Source organism: Vombatus ursinus, unplaced genomic scaffold (genome assembly GCF_900497805.2).
Source record: "Vombatus ursinus unplaced genomic scaffold, bare-nosed wombat genome assembly UNPS02014817.1, whole genome shotgun sequence".
Classification (NCBI taxonomy): Eukaryota; Metazoa; Chordata; class Mammalia; order Diprotodontia; family Vombatidae; genus Vombatus; species Vombatus ursinus.
The window spans coordinates 12781549-12797624 of record NW_020954595.1 but is presented as its reverse complement, the minus strand read 5'-3'; the positions used below and the strand labels follow the sequence as shown (position 1 = coordinate 12797624).

At 47.5% G+C, this 16076-nt stretch overlaps 2 protein-coding genes across 2 annotated transcripts in view; one reads left to right on the top strand and one right to left on the bottom strand.

The window, feature by feature from the left end:
* Nucleotides 1–4820, top strand: part of OGN (osteoglycin) — a 14485-nt gene extending 9665 nt beyond the window's left edge. The window contains exons 6-7 of the mRNA XM_027835899.1: nucleotides 691–786; nucleotides 3518–4820. Coding sequence (XP_027691700.1) covers nucleotides 691–786; nucleotides 3518–3688 — 267 coding nt within the window. The 3' untranslated portion in view covers nucleotides 3689–4820. The remainder of the gene's footprint in view (nucleotides 1–690; nucleotides 787–3517) is intronic.
* CENPP (centromere protein P) overlaps nucleotides 1–16076 on the bottom strand; it is a 192431-nt gene that overhangs the window by 157701 nt on the left and 18654 nt on the right. The window contains exon 5 of the mRNA XM_027835920.1: nucleotides 10851–10947. Coding sequence (XP_027691721.1) covers nucleotides 10851–10947 — 97 coding nt within the window. The remainder of the gene's footprint in view (nucleotides 1–10850; nucleotides 10948–16076) is intronic.

Sequence of the window (16076 nt, the reverse complement as noted above, 5' to 3'; positions counted from 1 at the left end):
GTCTAACCTCAGAAACAAGGCTTTGGGTCTAACTTCAGAAACAAGGCCTCGGGTCTAACCTCGGAAACAAGGCCTTGGGTCTAACCTCGGAAACAAGGCCTTGGGTCTAACCTTGGAAACAAGACCTTGGCTCAAACCACTGAAACCAGGCCTCTCTACCCTTGCTCTCCATCCATCTCCAGTCTATCCTCCACACAGCTGCAGCCCAGGTGGGTCTGACCACGCCACTCCTCTCACTCTTCTGGTGGCTCCTTTGTGCCTCCAAGATAGAAGCCACATTTCTCTGCAGAACTGAGGGCTCTGAAAGCCCTTTCCAGGCAGACTACACACGACTCTGCAGCGGGCAAACTGCCTCCTTACTCTTCCACATGCCATCATTTCCTGCCTCCACGACTTTGCCCAGGCTGTCCCCCAACCCTCAAATGATAGAATGCCCGGCTCCCTTCCAAAGACTGAGAGCTCGGTGCCGCCTCGTGCAGAGCACCTTTCCTGATGGCCCCCACCTCCCAAACTTCCTTGTATCAGCTTGGGATTGAGCCACGGCCAATGGCAAGGAGCCCACAGCAGAGGCGCACAAGGCACCCAGGTGAGCCCCACCTGTCTCCCGAAGCTGCCCCTGCCCAAAGGAGGCCCCGACCAAACCACCCAAGGAAAGGTGACTCAGAAGGCCCTTCTAATTCCTTCCTACAGAAGCTGAATAACCTCTCCTTCCTCTACCTGGACCACAACGAGCTGGAGTCTGTGCCACCACATTTGCCAGAGAGCCTGAGAATCCTTCACCTTCAGGTACAACAATGGTCTTGAACCTGTAGTTAGATCCAATTCAAGTTTATGCTACTGGGAATCATTCATTCTCTGAGTGTGACTCCCCAGCAGTCCCCCACTGCCCGACCCTGCCGAGGGTGCAGCGAATGCTGCTGGCTGATTCACTGAACACCTCTCTCTGTCTCTCCTTCTTTCTACTCACCCTCCCCCCTTTCCTCTCTCCCTCCCTCTCTGTCTCTCTGTTTCTGTCTGTCTCTGTCTGTCTCTTCCCCTCCTCTCTCTCTCTCCTTCCTTCCATTTACCCCCCTTCCTCTCTTCCTCCCTGTCTCTGGCTCTCTCTCTCTGTCTCTCCTTCCTTCCTTCCACTCACCCCCCCTTTCCTCTCTCCTTCCCTCTCTGTCTGTCTCTCTCTCTCTCCATTATCACATCTCTCATTACCTCTCACAGATTCAGGGCTTATAACTGCATTCACCAGAGTTCACCAGTCCTTCCACACTGATTTCCTGGGTCCGTTCTGCCCCTTTACTCGGCATCAGTGCAGAGGGGTCTCTTTGGTTTTCTTTGAAACTGTCCATTTCACCATTTCCCACAGCACAATGTTACTTTGTTATCTTCCTATACCAGGCCCTGTTTAGCCACCCTCCGACACGGGGACAGCCCCTTACTTTCCAACGTCTGGCTGCTCTAAAAAAAAAAAAAAAAAAAGAATTGCGGAAATGCTTTTGTCTCTATGGGTCCTTCTCCTCTCTCTTTGATCTCCTTGGCACATACCTCCTTATGCAGAGTTTTACAGCTGGGTCAAAGGCTAGCCCATTTTGGTGATTTGGGCAGCATGGCTCCACAGTGCTTTCTAGGTGGCTAGCCCAATTCACAATTCCACCAACAGGGTCCTAGGGCCTGTTTTCCCACAGACTCCCCAACATTTGTCATTTTTTCTTTTTTGTTATCTTTGCCAGTCTATGGGTAGGAAGGGGAACCTCAGAGTTAGATCAGCTTTCTAGTGATTTAACTACACAATTTTACTTTAAGGCAGTAAAAGGGTCAATAAACTGGTTTAAAAAACGAACAGAACAGGGCCCTTGTATCCCTCACTCTTTCTTTCATCCTTTGAAATCTCAGGAAATGGAAGCTTGGATGGCTCAGTGGCTAGAGTGCTGGGCCTAAAGTCAGGGAGAGCTGAGGTCAAAGCCAGCCTCAGACACCTACGAGCTGTGTGACGAGTCACTTAACTAGCTCGGACAAGTGACGTAACCATTATTTGCCCCAGTTTCCTCAACTGTAAAATGGGAATCATAGCTAATAGCCATTAGCTGGCTACCCCAGGGCTGTTGTGGAGATCAAATGAGATCATATTTGTAAAGTGCTTAGCACAATGCATGCAGCATAACAGGAACTACTCAAATGGAAGCTGCTGTTATAATTAGCAATAATAACCAGAAACGTTAACTATGCTCAATAGAGAGTCTGGTGCCCAAGGCACTGAGGGGAGAGACAGACCTCCTTCCCAGGGATGGGTCCCATGGTTTCCAGCTCCACGTGAATAATGAAACCCCATTTCCCTCCCTAATCTCCAGCCTCCAGGATCCACGAGCCTTGCGGGAGCTTTCCGAGGGCCTCCACTCAATCTCTCCGCAGACAAACTCATCCTCCCTCCTTCCACAGCAGTGACTCTTTGCTGACTTCTCTCTTTCATGAGTGGTAGCACCATTGTCGTGGCTGACCAGAATCCAAACTTCATTCCCAACCACTCTTTGGCTCTGCCCCAAACATCTAACCAGCTGTCAATTAGACCCACCGATACCCAGAGACTTTTCTCCCAGCGTCCATCATTTTGGCCCCACCCTGGTCAAGGCTCTCATTTCCTCTTGCCCGAACTACTAAAGTAGCTTTCCATCCAGGCTCCATGCCCCTGTGAGATTAGTCTTACCACAATGAGCCACAGGCCACACTTTAAGAACTCTGAAAAGCCAACTGAATGAAGCCCCACTCTCTTACCTCCTCCTGAAAGTCCTCTAGTGCACGTACAACCTACTTCTCTAAACTCGGCACGTGTCTTGCACACCGTGGACTCCAGCCACCCTGGACTGCTTGGCACATTCCCAGCACGACCTGTTTAGCCCACTCCACCCCTGGCACTGTCATGCCTAGAATGCTCCTTTCTGGATGCTGCTCATTAAAATCCCACCCATCTAGTACTCTACAATGCATTTACGAAGGCCTTGGATGCAGCTGACGGCCGGTCATTAAAGTTGTGTCCGACTCTCTGTGACCCCACGTGGGGTTTTCTTGGCAAAGACACTGGAGTGATTTGCCATTTCTGTCTCTCGCTCATTTTACAGACGAAGAAACTGAGGCAAACAGGGTTAAGTGCCTTGCCCAGGGTCACGCAGCTAGTAAGTGCCTGAGGCTGGATTTGAACTCAGGTCCTCCTGACTCAAGGCCCAGAGCTCTATCCACTGCATCACCTAGCTGCCCCCCAAAATCCCACCTCGTAGAGGAAGCTTTGCCCAGTGTTACTGTTTGTTGTTCAGTTGTTTCAGGCGTATCTGACTCTTTTGACCCACCTGGGGTTTTCCCTGGCCCAGAGCTCTATCCACTGTGCCACTTACATTGCCCTTGAGGTGCAAACATGTTCTATTTAGAAAAGAAATTTGTCCTTTCATCCCTAAGAACAGCTGGCGGGGAGACAGGTCCCGATAGACTCTTGGTGTGAGTACAAGTGACTGACTTCAGATTCTCTTCTGTGTTACAGTTTAACAACATAGCTGACATCACAGACGACACATTCTGCAAATCCAATGACACACGTTACATTCGGAGCCATGTTGACGAGATAAGGATGGAAGGCAACCCGATACTCCTGGGAAAGCATCCTAACAGCTTTATCTGCTTAAAAAGACTGCCCACTGGAACATACTATTAACCAAGGCTCATCTAGCTAAATATACACCCAAAGGGGAAAGAGAGCCACTGTCCTCCCCCTCATTTAAAGGATCCTATAGGCTAGTTTAATTATATTTTTGTATACCCCTTGGCAGCTTTCAGGCACTTAAACTTTTTTTTGGTGTTGTTTTAAACTACAATATTTAGAAAACTTTACATCTACATTTTGAGTTCAAAATGTAACATAATGTGAATAACTGAGACTAGTCAATATAAATATCACCACATAACCCACTTGGTTCATGGCAAGATGTCGGGCACGCTGTAATGGTGTCTTTGTATCCATGTCTAAACTTGGGGCACCTTCTTCTTCTCATCACTATGAATATGTAAGTGTGCATGCACACCCAGGACTGTCTCTCTGATGCCCTTCTTTCTTGCTCTTGCCTGAGGCCATAAAGCATCAATGCTAAAGTGATGCCTCCTTGCCCTTACCCCGGCTCAAAGTGAAATACTTTCAGGCACTCACAGTTTCTGCAAGCTGGACTGACATCAAGGAGGCAGAATTTATTACTGTTTTATGCCATGAAATGCATTAGAGTCTGCTATGAGACACGTGTTTATAACAAACTTTTCAACTGGAGTCGACTTCTCCACTCCTTTGGTCAAGCCCCAATCAAATGTACATTCATAGTAATTTGCTCTAGTTTGGGGAGGTGCAGTTGAGAGGATTTCTTTGGCAGCGTTCAAAGAAGGCATCTCCATCCTCGGAGGCCTGCTCCCTCCAGTGCTGAGGTAGTTAACATGATCATTATCATCACCTCCATTTTACAGGTGGGGCCACCAAGGTTTTCACGAGGGTGAGATGACTTAGGCCAAGTTAGATCTGGGAAACAAGCTCTGCTCCTGGTCCAGGCCTCCTTCTACGGCCCCAGAGGATGTAGCATGCTTCCTACTGAGGGGAACACACACATGAGCTAGCTGAGCCCAGGTTTCACACGTAGGTCCAAGGAATGGGTCAGCCCCCACATGCTAAAGCATGCGGGACTCTGGCAGATCCAGGACATGCCTTCCACAGACAGAAATGACAACTCCTCCCCTTCCTTCCTGTCTTCACACCCTGTAAGATTCTTTTTCGTGTCCTTAAATAAAGCCTCCATCAATGGCCCACATAACAGACTGCAGACATTGTATTATTTCAGGACCACAGGCTCCTGCACCATGCCCAGCCCATCGTGATGCCACCCTGGGCCCACAGCACACCACTGGTCACTTGCTGCAGCCCAGCTATCCCTGCCGTGTTTACTTCCACTGACCTGTGGGTCACTCCCAATTACTCTTCTGAGATCATAGTACCTATGGCTGGTAGACAGACAGCATCCCCAAGACAGCAGTAGCATTGAAAAGACCAGCGTTGTCAGTTTAGGACTATTGAAAGCTACCTGTCATTTCCCAAACGTGATTGGGGCCCCTCTCTTCTTCCTCTTTCATTCTGGACCAGCTTGTTAGCCGTCTCCATCATTTATCCATGGCACTGGTAGTCCACTGGCACAGAGTCACCCGGACAATAAGCATTTATCATCTTCTTCAATTGCCCCATGAAGATGAATAGGAGAATCTCTTTGGAGGGACCATGGATCTGACTGGGGAATTCCTGTATTGGTCCATGGCTTCTAGTGCAAATCAACACAACACCTCCACAAAACCACATTGTTTACTGGGAAGAATGACAAAACTCTGGAGCTGAAAGAGCCCCCAACATTCCTCTGGACCAACTTGTAAAAAAAAATCCCCACCATAAACCACCCAACCAGTGGTAAGCTCGCCTTTGCTTGAAGACCTCCAATGAGAAAGAGCCCGCCCCCTCCCAAGGGATCCCATTTTACTTCTGGACAACTCTTAGAAAATTCCTTGAATTCAAGCCTAAAATTGTCTCATTCAAACCTCCCCCCAACTCTCCTGGTTGTGCCTTCTAGGGCCAGAGAAGTAACCCAATCTCCCTTTAATAGCAAAGGCCTTCAAATACCTGAAAACCACCGTCATGGACCCCTCCCCCCTTCCCCTGCTCCCACTCTCCTGAGCATTCCCTTTTCAGGGCTAAAGATCTTCGGTACATTCAAGCAATCCCCACATGACATAGACTCAGTGCCCTTCCTGAGGCCGATCACCCTCCTCTGTAGAGTTTTAAACTCATCGCTATCTTTCTTAAACTGTGGTGCCCAGAGCTGAACACGCTGTGTTCATACGGTCTGCCCGACGCAGAGATGCACAGGGACTGTGCTCTCCTTATTCCTGAAAGCTCTGCCCCTCTCAATGCAGCCCAGGCTTTCACCGGCTTTCTTGGCTCTCAGATCACGCCGCCGACTTGCAGCGAATGGACCGAGCTCTAGAGCGCCGAGGTCTTCTGCAGAGCGGCTGCCATCCAAGCAAGCCTTCCCCATCTCGTTCTCGTGAAGCTGACCTTTCGGACTCTGTGGAGCCTTTTCATCCCTGCGGATTCGCTCCATCAGACCCTGCTCAAGCCTGTCAAGATCTTTCAGCGGCCTGGCCTCCGGGGGAGCAGCCCTCCTCCTGTCTTTGTGTCACCTCTGCCTTTATCCCGTCATCATACAAGCATGGGTGCCTAGGGTCCCCCTCTGGCAGAGCCTTCCTCCCAGGGAGTGGCTACGCTTCGAATCTGCCCATCCAACCACAGCCAAGTCTATGTCATCCTCTCATCGGTGAGTCCACACCGCCCCATCTTTTCCACAAGAACAGTAACAAGTTCTTGATGAGATTCGTTGATGGAATCCAGAAAACAATATTTGCCACATTCCCCTGAGCTATGAGCCAAACAATCCTGTCAAGAAAGGAAGGAGCCCCGGCTTCATGAGACCATTGATGACTGTGGAGCTGCCGCTGCCTTTCCTAGATGCTCCAGGTCATATTCTGAATGACCCGTTAGAGTTTTCCCTGGAGCCAGTGTCACCCCCTGACCTTTGCATTAGTCTGCTCTCTGGACTCTGGCTAAAATAGATCCCTAAGTCCGGGCTCTCCGTCATTACCACAGCGAAAAAAATCGAACCTCATCCCCATTTCTCAGCCAATCTTTAAAGACTCAGAACTATAATAAAATTTCATGTTTTAAAAGACTTCTAAATCCTCTGAAAACGTTCAGCCTTCTGTTTAGGGAAAACACAAAACCATATCGAGCTCTGTTCAAAGTCCAGAATTCTTAGCCTGGCTTCAAGCTTCTCTTTATATACCCTACGGCCCCCGACCCGCCATGCAGATGCTATCTCACTGGGGCTTGACAAGGATGCCAGATAGCTAGATGCCACAGGTGTTACTCTAGAGTCATTTTCCTGATGAGGAAACTGAGCCTCAGAGGGTAAAGGAACTCCCCATGGTCAGGTGAGGAAGCACGCACAAGAAGAAGGTTCAGAGCCCAGTGACTCCTGACTCCACGTCAGGAACCACTTCCACGCACAGCTGATGCCCCTCCACTGACTACCTCATCTTCCTAACCCTCAGCAACACAAGCAGGCCACTCTCCTCAGACTGGTGTCTCAGCTGTCATAGGACACAGAAAAGCTCTTCCCGCCTAAACCTTTGCTTCCATTTATTACCTTCTAGCCCCACAGGGCATGCCTCAGAGGGAAGAGGGGATCTCAGAAGGGAGGGAGACCAAAGCACTCTGACCACCGAGCCTGAGGCCTGAGTCATCGCAGATGGACTCCACGCACAGAAGGGAAACCCCAAAGCACAACCACCACACTACCTCCTCCTCCTCCTCCTCCTCGACTTCCACCAGCCTTTCTCCGGGGGGGCTCCTTGTGTATCTCTGGCCACTTGAAGCCCCCAAAACAGTGAACGCGAGACTCGCCAGAACAGAGCCCGTGGCATCTCCAAGTGATCCTTGGGATCCCAGAGACAGAAGCAGACACTCGGTCACTCTCTGCCCCAGCTACCCCACTCTACTCCCCTTCTCAGTGGGCGGACACCACCGTTGTTCCAATTTGGCGTGGCCTTCCCTTGGTTCTCTAGCCACCCAAAGTCAACCTTCATCCTTCTAAAGCCACTTTGTGGGGGCAGCTGGGTGGCACAGTGGATAGAGCACCAGCCCTGAAGTCAGGAGGACCTGAGTTCAAATCCAGCCTCAAACTAAACACTTGACACTTACTAGCTGTGTGACCCTGGGCAAGTCACTTAACCCCAATTGCCTAAAGAAAAAACAAACAAAAGCCAATTTCTGACTCCTCCAATCCTTTTTAGCTGAACTATGGTACTAGGTGCCTGTTAATTAATCCCATACTATTATATTGTTATCTGTTTTATATGCAAATTTATATGCAAAATATCTGTTTTCTATGTAAATGTTCCCTTGAGAGCAAGGACTCTGTCCTGAACTAGCCATGTTTGTAGTAGGCATGAAATAAATAGTTGAGGAACTGCATGCAAAATATCAATTGTGTAATAAAATGCACATAAGCCAATAAGGTTTTCAGGTTTAATTAGAGGTTGTATCTTTCAAAGCTTGACCGCTTCATTAAAAAAATCAACAAGCTATTTTTACATAACACACCAAAACATCATTAAAAAGAAATCACTAAATTTCAAAATACACATTCAGTTTATTAATGAAAGTATTATATAGAACATAAATAAAAATAAAATAAAATTTTGCTGGTTTTGATTTAATTGAAGAAGAATCAGGGAGAATGCAAGTCTTAGCCAGTCTCAATTTGTCAGATGTGAGCACTCACCTCCTAGGGCTGAAATATCCTAAGTGATTCTCACAACAATCCTGGGAAGAAAGTACCATTGTTAATACTCCCTTTTTAGAGGGGAGGAAAGAAGCAAGGGGCAGTAAAGTGACTACTCAAGACCAAACAGCTACCAAGAGTCGGAGACTGGCCTTGAAACCAGGCCTCCTGGACCCCAATCAGAATACGTGGAAAGAAATAGACTTTGGCGCATGGGTGGTTTCAGCCACCAAGCAGTGTAGACCTCATGCCATACGTGCCGTCTAGTTCTCTGGGATTCTTTTCCACGTCTTCCCAGAGACCGTACACAGAGCACCTACTCAACGTGGCGGGAGCCCAGAGATCGTATATGGTGGGAATCCACATCTAGATCTTTTTACAATTTTTTAATTAATTTATTTTGATTTATCAACAATCACTTCCACATGCTTTTGAGTTTAAAATTTTTCTCCCCCTCCCTCCCCAAGATGGCGCACAATCTGATATAGGCTATACATATACCTTCCTATTAAACATATTTTCACATTAGTGATGTTGTAAGTAAGAATTAGAACCAATAGGAGGAACCACCAGAAAGAGGAAACAAAACAAAACAGAAGAGACAAAAAATAGCAAATAGTATGCTTTGATCTGAATTCAAACTCCACGGTTCTTTCTTTGGATATGGGTAACATTTTCCATCACGAGGCCAGATGCCTAGCCACACAATAGTTTGACTGTCCCTCTGTCACACTTCATTCTCTCTACATCACTGACTTAAATCATGGCCAGGCACGGTGGGCATGCTTACCAAGTGGGCAGATGGCACAGTGCTAGAAGAGACAGCAACTCTAGGGGATAATAGTCAGGACCCAAAAACACTGGTCTCAAAACCAAAAAAGAATGAGAAAACAAATCCTGCAGTGCAATGAAATAAAAGACGAAGCTAACAAACATACTTTTTATTGTTGTATTCTGAAAATAACCACCAGAAAGCAATCCTACTTCTAGTAACACCAAGAAACATTAACTATCTGGGAAGTGACTTAGGCAACCATGTAGTAGGTCATAGATAATCGCAAAACTTCACTGACAGAAACAAAGGTCTAAATAATTGGAGGAAAATCCATCACTTGTGGATAGGCAAATTAATACGCTGACCATGACACCACTTGCTAAAATTCATTTTCTTTCATTCAACAACAATGAAAATACTAAAGAATTTCTTCTGTTCGTAGAAGTTCAATCACACTCAAGTTTATACGTGCAAAACTGAACAAGAACATAAAAGGTCAATGTGGAAACCACAGCTGATCGAGACAGACACAAACACACACACACAACACATGTTTTTCATGAAAACAAGATGCTCTTGGTGTAAAACAGAAGAACAAGCCAATAAAGCAGAAGACTTGTCTGCCCTTGACACAATCCTTGCAAGGACTCATGCATCTTGCCAAAGCAATAAGCAACAGGAAAAAACACAGGATTGGAGCAGACGACAGGCACGCAATCCAGGAATGGGAAAAACAAAAAATAAAAAGGAGCGAGCCCAGAAGAGAGATGCACTGGACCAGCCCAAGGTCCCAGGGAAGCCCATTTCCCCGGGGAAGAGGCCAGTTCTCCAACAAGGGCAGTGGGAGACCAGCGAGAGGACACAGCCGCCGGGGACCGGTTCTGGAGCAGCAGTCTTAGTTCACGTGTTGTGCTAAGTTCAGAACTAGTCAATTATGTCAGAATTAAAAACAAACCACGTAAAAATTAAAATGGTATGATGGGCTCATCGCAATTCTGGCAAAGAAGATAATTCGTCCTCTGTAACTACTCAACAAGTAGAAGGAAATACAAATAGAGGGAATTCTACTGTCTATACAGAAAGAGTTGTGGGACCACCAAAGCAACACATCCATAAATACCTCTGAGAATCTGACATTCGAAACCTGGAAGCAACAGGCCCAACTTCTCCAGTGGAAAACAGGGCACAGAATATGAAGAAAGAACAGTGATTTGTCAACCACCACATGGAACCGGAGCGAGCTGATCAGAGAAGGTGCATCTGAGCCACTTGCCAGCCTGCAGCCCCGTGACCTGGCACCAAAGGTGAGCCAGAGTCAAGAGCTGGGAAGGTTACGGACAACTCTGCCCGCTACGGCACGGAGCGCCCAACTGCGCTGAGCACAACGCTTGTGAGGGGGGACATCCCGTTTTCATAAAAAGCGCTAACAGAATACCGTGGATTGACAAGCAAAGCTCGTACCCTTTGATATCTATGGATGCTACGGATAGGAAATGCCCACAGAAAGAGTCCTGGGAAAACTGTAAATGACTCATTACCCAATGACTGGGGATTGGCTAAAGAAACGGCAGCACGTGAACGTAGCGGACCATTACCACGACGCAAGAATAACAAACATGACAACAACAAATAAGAAATGTACTTTTCTTCAGCTGACCCAACATGTGCATTTTGGACCTTACCTTGAAGTACTGAAATGTCCGCTGACGGTATTCACACCACTCCAGGAAAAAGTGAAGGCTTCTGAAAAACAGGAAAAGGTCCCGTTTCTCTTCTGTCCTGTAGGAATAAAATCTCTTATGAGCAAGGTTAAGAAATAACCAGGAAAACAATATACACAATGACTAAAGAAGTATAAATGGAAAACAAAACAAATGAAACTGAATGCAAGGAAATGATAATGACCAGGGAGTGGCCCCAGCACGTGGAACGTGGCCCTGCTCACCTGAAGGCAGGGACAGGGGGTACACAGCACAGGCAGAGAATCTGTCATTAAGATCTATAAGCACCCACTACGTACCGGGCCCTATGTATGCGCTGGGGATACAAAGGGAGGCAAAAGACAGCCCCTGCCCTCAAGGAGCTTACAATCTAATGGGGGAGAGAACATGCAAAGAAATATAGACAAAGTAAACAATATTTATCCAGGATAAAAAGGAAATACCTAACAGAAGGAAGGCACTGGAATTAAGAGGGGTTGGGGAAGGCTTCCTGGAGAAGGTGGGACTTTTGTTGGAACTTGAATGCCAGGGAGGGCAGTGGTCAGAGCGGAAGAGGGAGAGCGATCCAGTCCTGGAGGATGGCCAGAGAGAAAGCCCGGAGCCCTGGATGCAGGGTCTTGGTCATGGACCACCCGGGAGGCTGGGGTCCCAGGGTCCCTGGACTGAAGCGAACATGTTGGGGAGTGAAGCGTAAGGAGACTGGGAAGGTCAGGGGGCCAGGTTACGAAGGCTTAGAAGGCCATCGGAGCTCCTGGAGGCCACAGGAAGCCACTGGAGTTTATGGAGTGGGGGGCTGACATGATCAGAACTAAGCTTTAGGAAAATCACTTTAGTGGCTGAATGGAGGATGGGCTGGCGTGGGGAGAGACCGAGGCAGGCCGACAGACCGCGGGGCTATTGTAATAGTCCACCGGGGAGGTGCCGAGGGCCAGGTCCGAGGAGAGATGCTGCACTGTACATAATGTCCGACCTCTTCAGTGTGGGTGTCAGCTTTGCTCAAACGGTTTTTCTTTCTCTCTTTTTAAAATCCTTTATTATAAGAGCCGGCATTATGGGAGGGGATACACTGAGCACTGTAGGAAACCGACAGAAAAGGACATCAGTAAATATGTATTTTTAAAGAGAAATAATCTGGAGGAAAATACATATTAATAAACAATGGACACTGTATCTTCTCCTAGGTGCGTACCCATTACTGAGATCTGCAGTGCTCAGCAGTGGGAACTGGAAGAGCCTCGTGTGACCTCACGGGGCACAGCCTGGGGCTGGAGAGGGGCAGCGAGTACCCCAGGCCCACAGCACAAAGCAGCACGTCCTCTAGAAATCGGAGAAACTAAGTTCTGGGGGAGTGGGGAGAAAGGGCCATCTGTCCCACAGAGCTGTGGGGAACGGCTAACGGAGAGAGTCCGTCCTAAGCTGGTTTGGAGCATCCAGAACGCCACAACGGGGAGTCTTTTGCAAATGTGTGTGGGGGGAGGGTCCACTGTATCCCACCTACTATAAAGTAACTACCTTTGTGAGGGAGGAGGAAGGCAGGCAAGGAGGCCGGGTAGGCTTTTATTAAGGGCCTACCGTGTGCCAGTCACTGTGCCAAGTGCTTTACAAATATTATCTCATTGGATCCTCAGAACCACCCCAGAAGGCCGGCACTATTATGACCCCCGTTTTACAGTTGAGGAAACTGAGGCAGACTGAGGCAAAGTGACTTGCTCAGGGTCATTTAGTCATTACGTGACAGAACCAGGTCTTTTTGGTTGCAAGGGCAGCTCCCTCCAATACGACACACTGACTGCGTTTTGGCCAAAGGGAAGAAAGCTGGAGCACAAGCTGAACTAACTACAAGGGTTCTGGAGACCCTTATGGTTTGGGGCAGGAGAGAGGAAGAACCTGAGAACCCAGAAGAGACTTGGTCACCTCATTCATTAACTTGTACAAAGAATGAGAGAGCACAGGGAGAGATGATCGAGCCAGATGGATGGAAGGAGATGACAGCTAGACACAGAGAGAGATGGATGACTAGAAATAGAGGTGGGGGCACGCATAATGATATGAATGGACGAATGAATGGCTGAACAGACAGAGAGATGGATAGATGGATGGATGATAGAGAGAGATGATTGAGCCAGACACAGCTAGACACAGAGAGAGATGGATGACTAGAAATAGAGGTGGGGGCATGAATAATGATATGAATGGACGAATGAATGGCTGAACAGACAGACAGATGGATAGATGGATGGATGATAGAGAGAGATGATTGAGCCAGACACAGCTAGACACAGAGAGAGATGGATGACTAGAAATAGAGGTAGAGGCATGAATAATAATATGAATGGACGAATGAATGGCTGAACAGACAGAGAGAGATGGATGGATGGATAATAGAGAGATGATTGAGCCAGAGGGATAGAAGGAGATGACAGCTAGACACAGAGAGAGATGGATGACTAGAAATAGAGGTGGGGGCATGAATAATGATATGAATGGATGAATGAATGGCTGAACAGACAGAGAGATGGATAGATGGATGATGACAGCTGGACACAGAGAGAGATGGATGACCAGAAAGAGAGGTGAGTGCATGAATAATAATATGAATGGGTCAATGAATGGCTGAACAGATAAGACAGAGACGGATGGAAGGATGGATGATAGAGAGGGAGACAGATATAAACATAGGTAAATGGGCATAGAAAGACAGACAGATGACAGATGGATGGATAGACAGAGCGATAAAGAGAGTAGGCGGGCCTTTCTTTAGCACTGACTATGTACCAGACACACCATGATGAAAACTTATGAACACCATCACCTCATAAAGCAGGAACATGGGGCAAAATGAATTCCAAGAGATCCTATGGAGAGATCCAATTAGCAAAGTTATCATGAGAGAATTTAAGAATGAAACCAAAAGGAAAATGTACAGATTTTCATACTATACTATTTTGCCACCAAAGGCAGTAGGGTCTCCACCCTTGAACTCTGATATCCAAGTCCAGATGTGCTCCCAGAGGGGGCAGAAATGGTCTGAATTTAGGGTTAGGTTAAGAACAAAGATGGGAAAAGCAACTGAGTGAAGGCTGGATTCATGATGGGAGGCACCATAGACAGAAGGCTCAATTGAGAGACTGAGAGATATGGAGGGCTCCAGCTATCAGAGGGGGGCTCTGTGAGTGGAGAGAAAGGAAGGAATACAAGAAAGGGAGGGGAGTAGAATCCTCCATAGCTGATCACTGATCAGGAAGGGAAGAGTCAACGATGACTCCCAGGTTTGGACCTGGATACCTGAAGATGGTGTTGCTATAACAGGAAACAGGAAGCTGGAGCAGGGACAGGCTTGGGGGTCGGGGGGGTAGATTAGTTTAGTCAGGGGTAGTTTTGTAATGAGACATGGATGGCACGTCCAGGTGATCCATGGCAGGTTCTGGGAGACAGAACGCCGAAAATCCCTGTGGACCACGATCATATAGGCCGCTAAGAGACGAAAGGTGACCCTGCATCGGGAAGGTACAGCTGAGGCTGGTGTGTATATGCATGTGGGGCATCCCGGCAGAAAAACAGTCAAAGGAAATCAACTGCTTTCAAAAGCAGAGATGCAAACTTTCAACCAGAGTCTTGAAAAAAAAAACAAAAAGCAAAAGGGTCACCATCTCACCCTGATCAAAAGGATGGCAAAAGTGGCAAAGGTAGTAAAGGTGGTTGTTGTTTGTCCCTCCTTCTCCAAGAGGACCATGATGTCAGGGAGGTGATGCTGTGACACGCCAGTGAACTGGATTGAAGTGAGGCAGGGCTAGGCACAGTCACCAGCCTCACTCTCTCTTCCACAGCCATCTGGGTCCAGTGGGCAGACATAGATCAGGATGACTGGAGATGGCCCAGGATGTAGTGGGAGACCTTGGCCCTTTGAAGCTAAGGTCTTTAACAGGTCTCAGTTTGACTGAGGCAACACTCATTCAGTGACTAAGGCTTTTAAAAAATGAGCAAAGAATGGCCTCATTTAAAAAAAAAATAGATCTGGGAGGGGAAGAGCCTCAGGGCTTCTGACCAAAACATAAAACATTGTTATTTACATTCATGCTGAGCCGATCAAAGCCCAAACAGTGACCAAGTAGGGCTTGGTCTGGGACCAGAGTGATTTGGGGTTAAGGTTGGTCTTTAAGAGAAAAAACCAAAGCAAACAAACAAAAAAAAGGCTCAGAGATTAGGATTTACATCCCCATCAGGCAGGGCAGTGGCAGGTAAGGGTGTGGTACCCTATGTGGAGAGAGGAGAAAGAAAAGAAAAGAGAAAGAAAGGAAGGGATTGGTAAAGGTGGCAAAGATGGTGAGCTCTAGGTGGGAGGGGCTCTCTGGTGGGAGGAATCCATGAATCCTTGACTGGTAGATCTAGGAATAGAGTAAAACCAGGCTCCACCATCTTGGAAAACAAAACAACTCAACAACTGCTGTGCTGAGCCCCATGGAAACAAAACCAAGGAGGTGTCAAAGCATGTGATCTAACCTAGAGGAGGAGCTCACACACACCCCAAGAATCCAAAGTGGATTATTTTAAGTTACAGAAATTAGAACTCTATGGCTGAGAAACCCAAAGGCTGTGTGCTGTGTCTTATTCGGGAATGGGGGACTTGGAGTCAGGAAGACCCGAGTTCAAACCCTATCTCAGGCATTACCAGCTCTGTGACCCTGGGCAAGTCCCTTCACCCCTGTCTGCCTCAATTTCTTTATCTGTAAAATGAGAAAAATGGCACCTCCGTCCCAGTAGCCTTTAGGACCAAATGCCCCTCCTAGGCTGCCAATCTCCTCTTCCTGGAATGCCAGCTCCTCGATGGTCCCTCGGGGTCTATGTATTTAGATCCCCAGCTCTGAGCACAGCATTCAGCTCTTGGGGCAAGAGCTGGACAAACCTTTCTTCATTTATTGACTCAGTCATTCAAAGTTGAATGTAAAAGGAAGGGAACAAGAAGTACCTATGATATGCCAAGGATGTGCTAAGGCTTTACAGATATTATCTCTTTGAATGTCCAACCCAAAGAAACCTTGAGAACAGGGAAGAATTTAACCTGGGGGTCCGTGAAATTTTTCTGAAAATAATTTGATTGCTAGATTTGATCATCGGTTTCCTCTGTAATTCTCTGTATTTTATGCATCTGAAAATGTGGTTCTGAGAAGGGGGTCAGAGGCTCCCCCC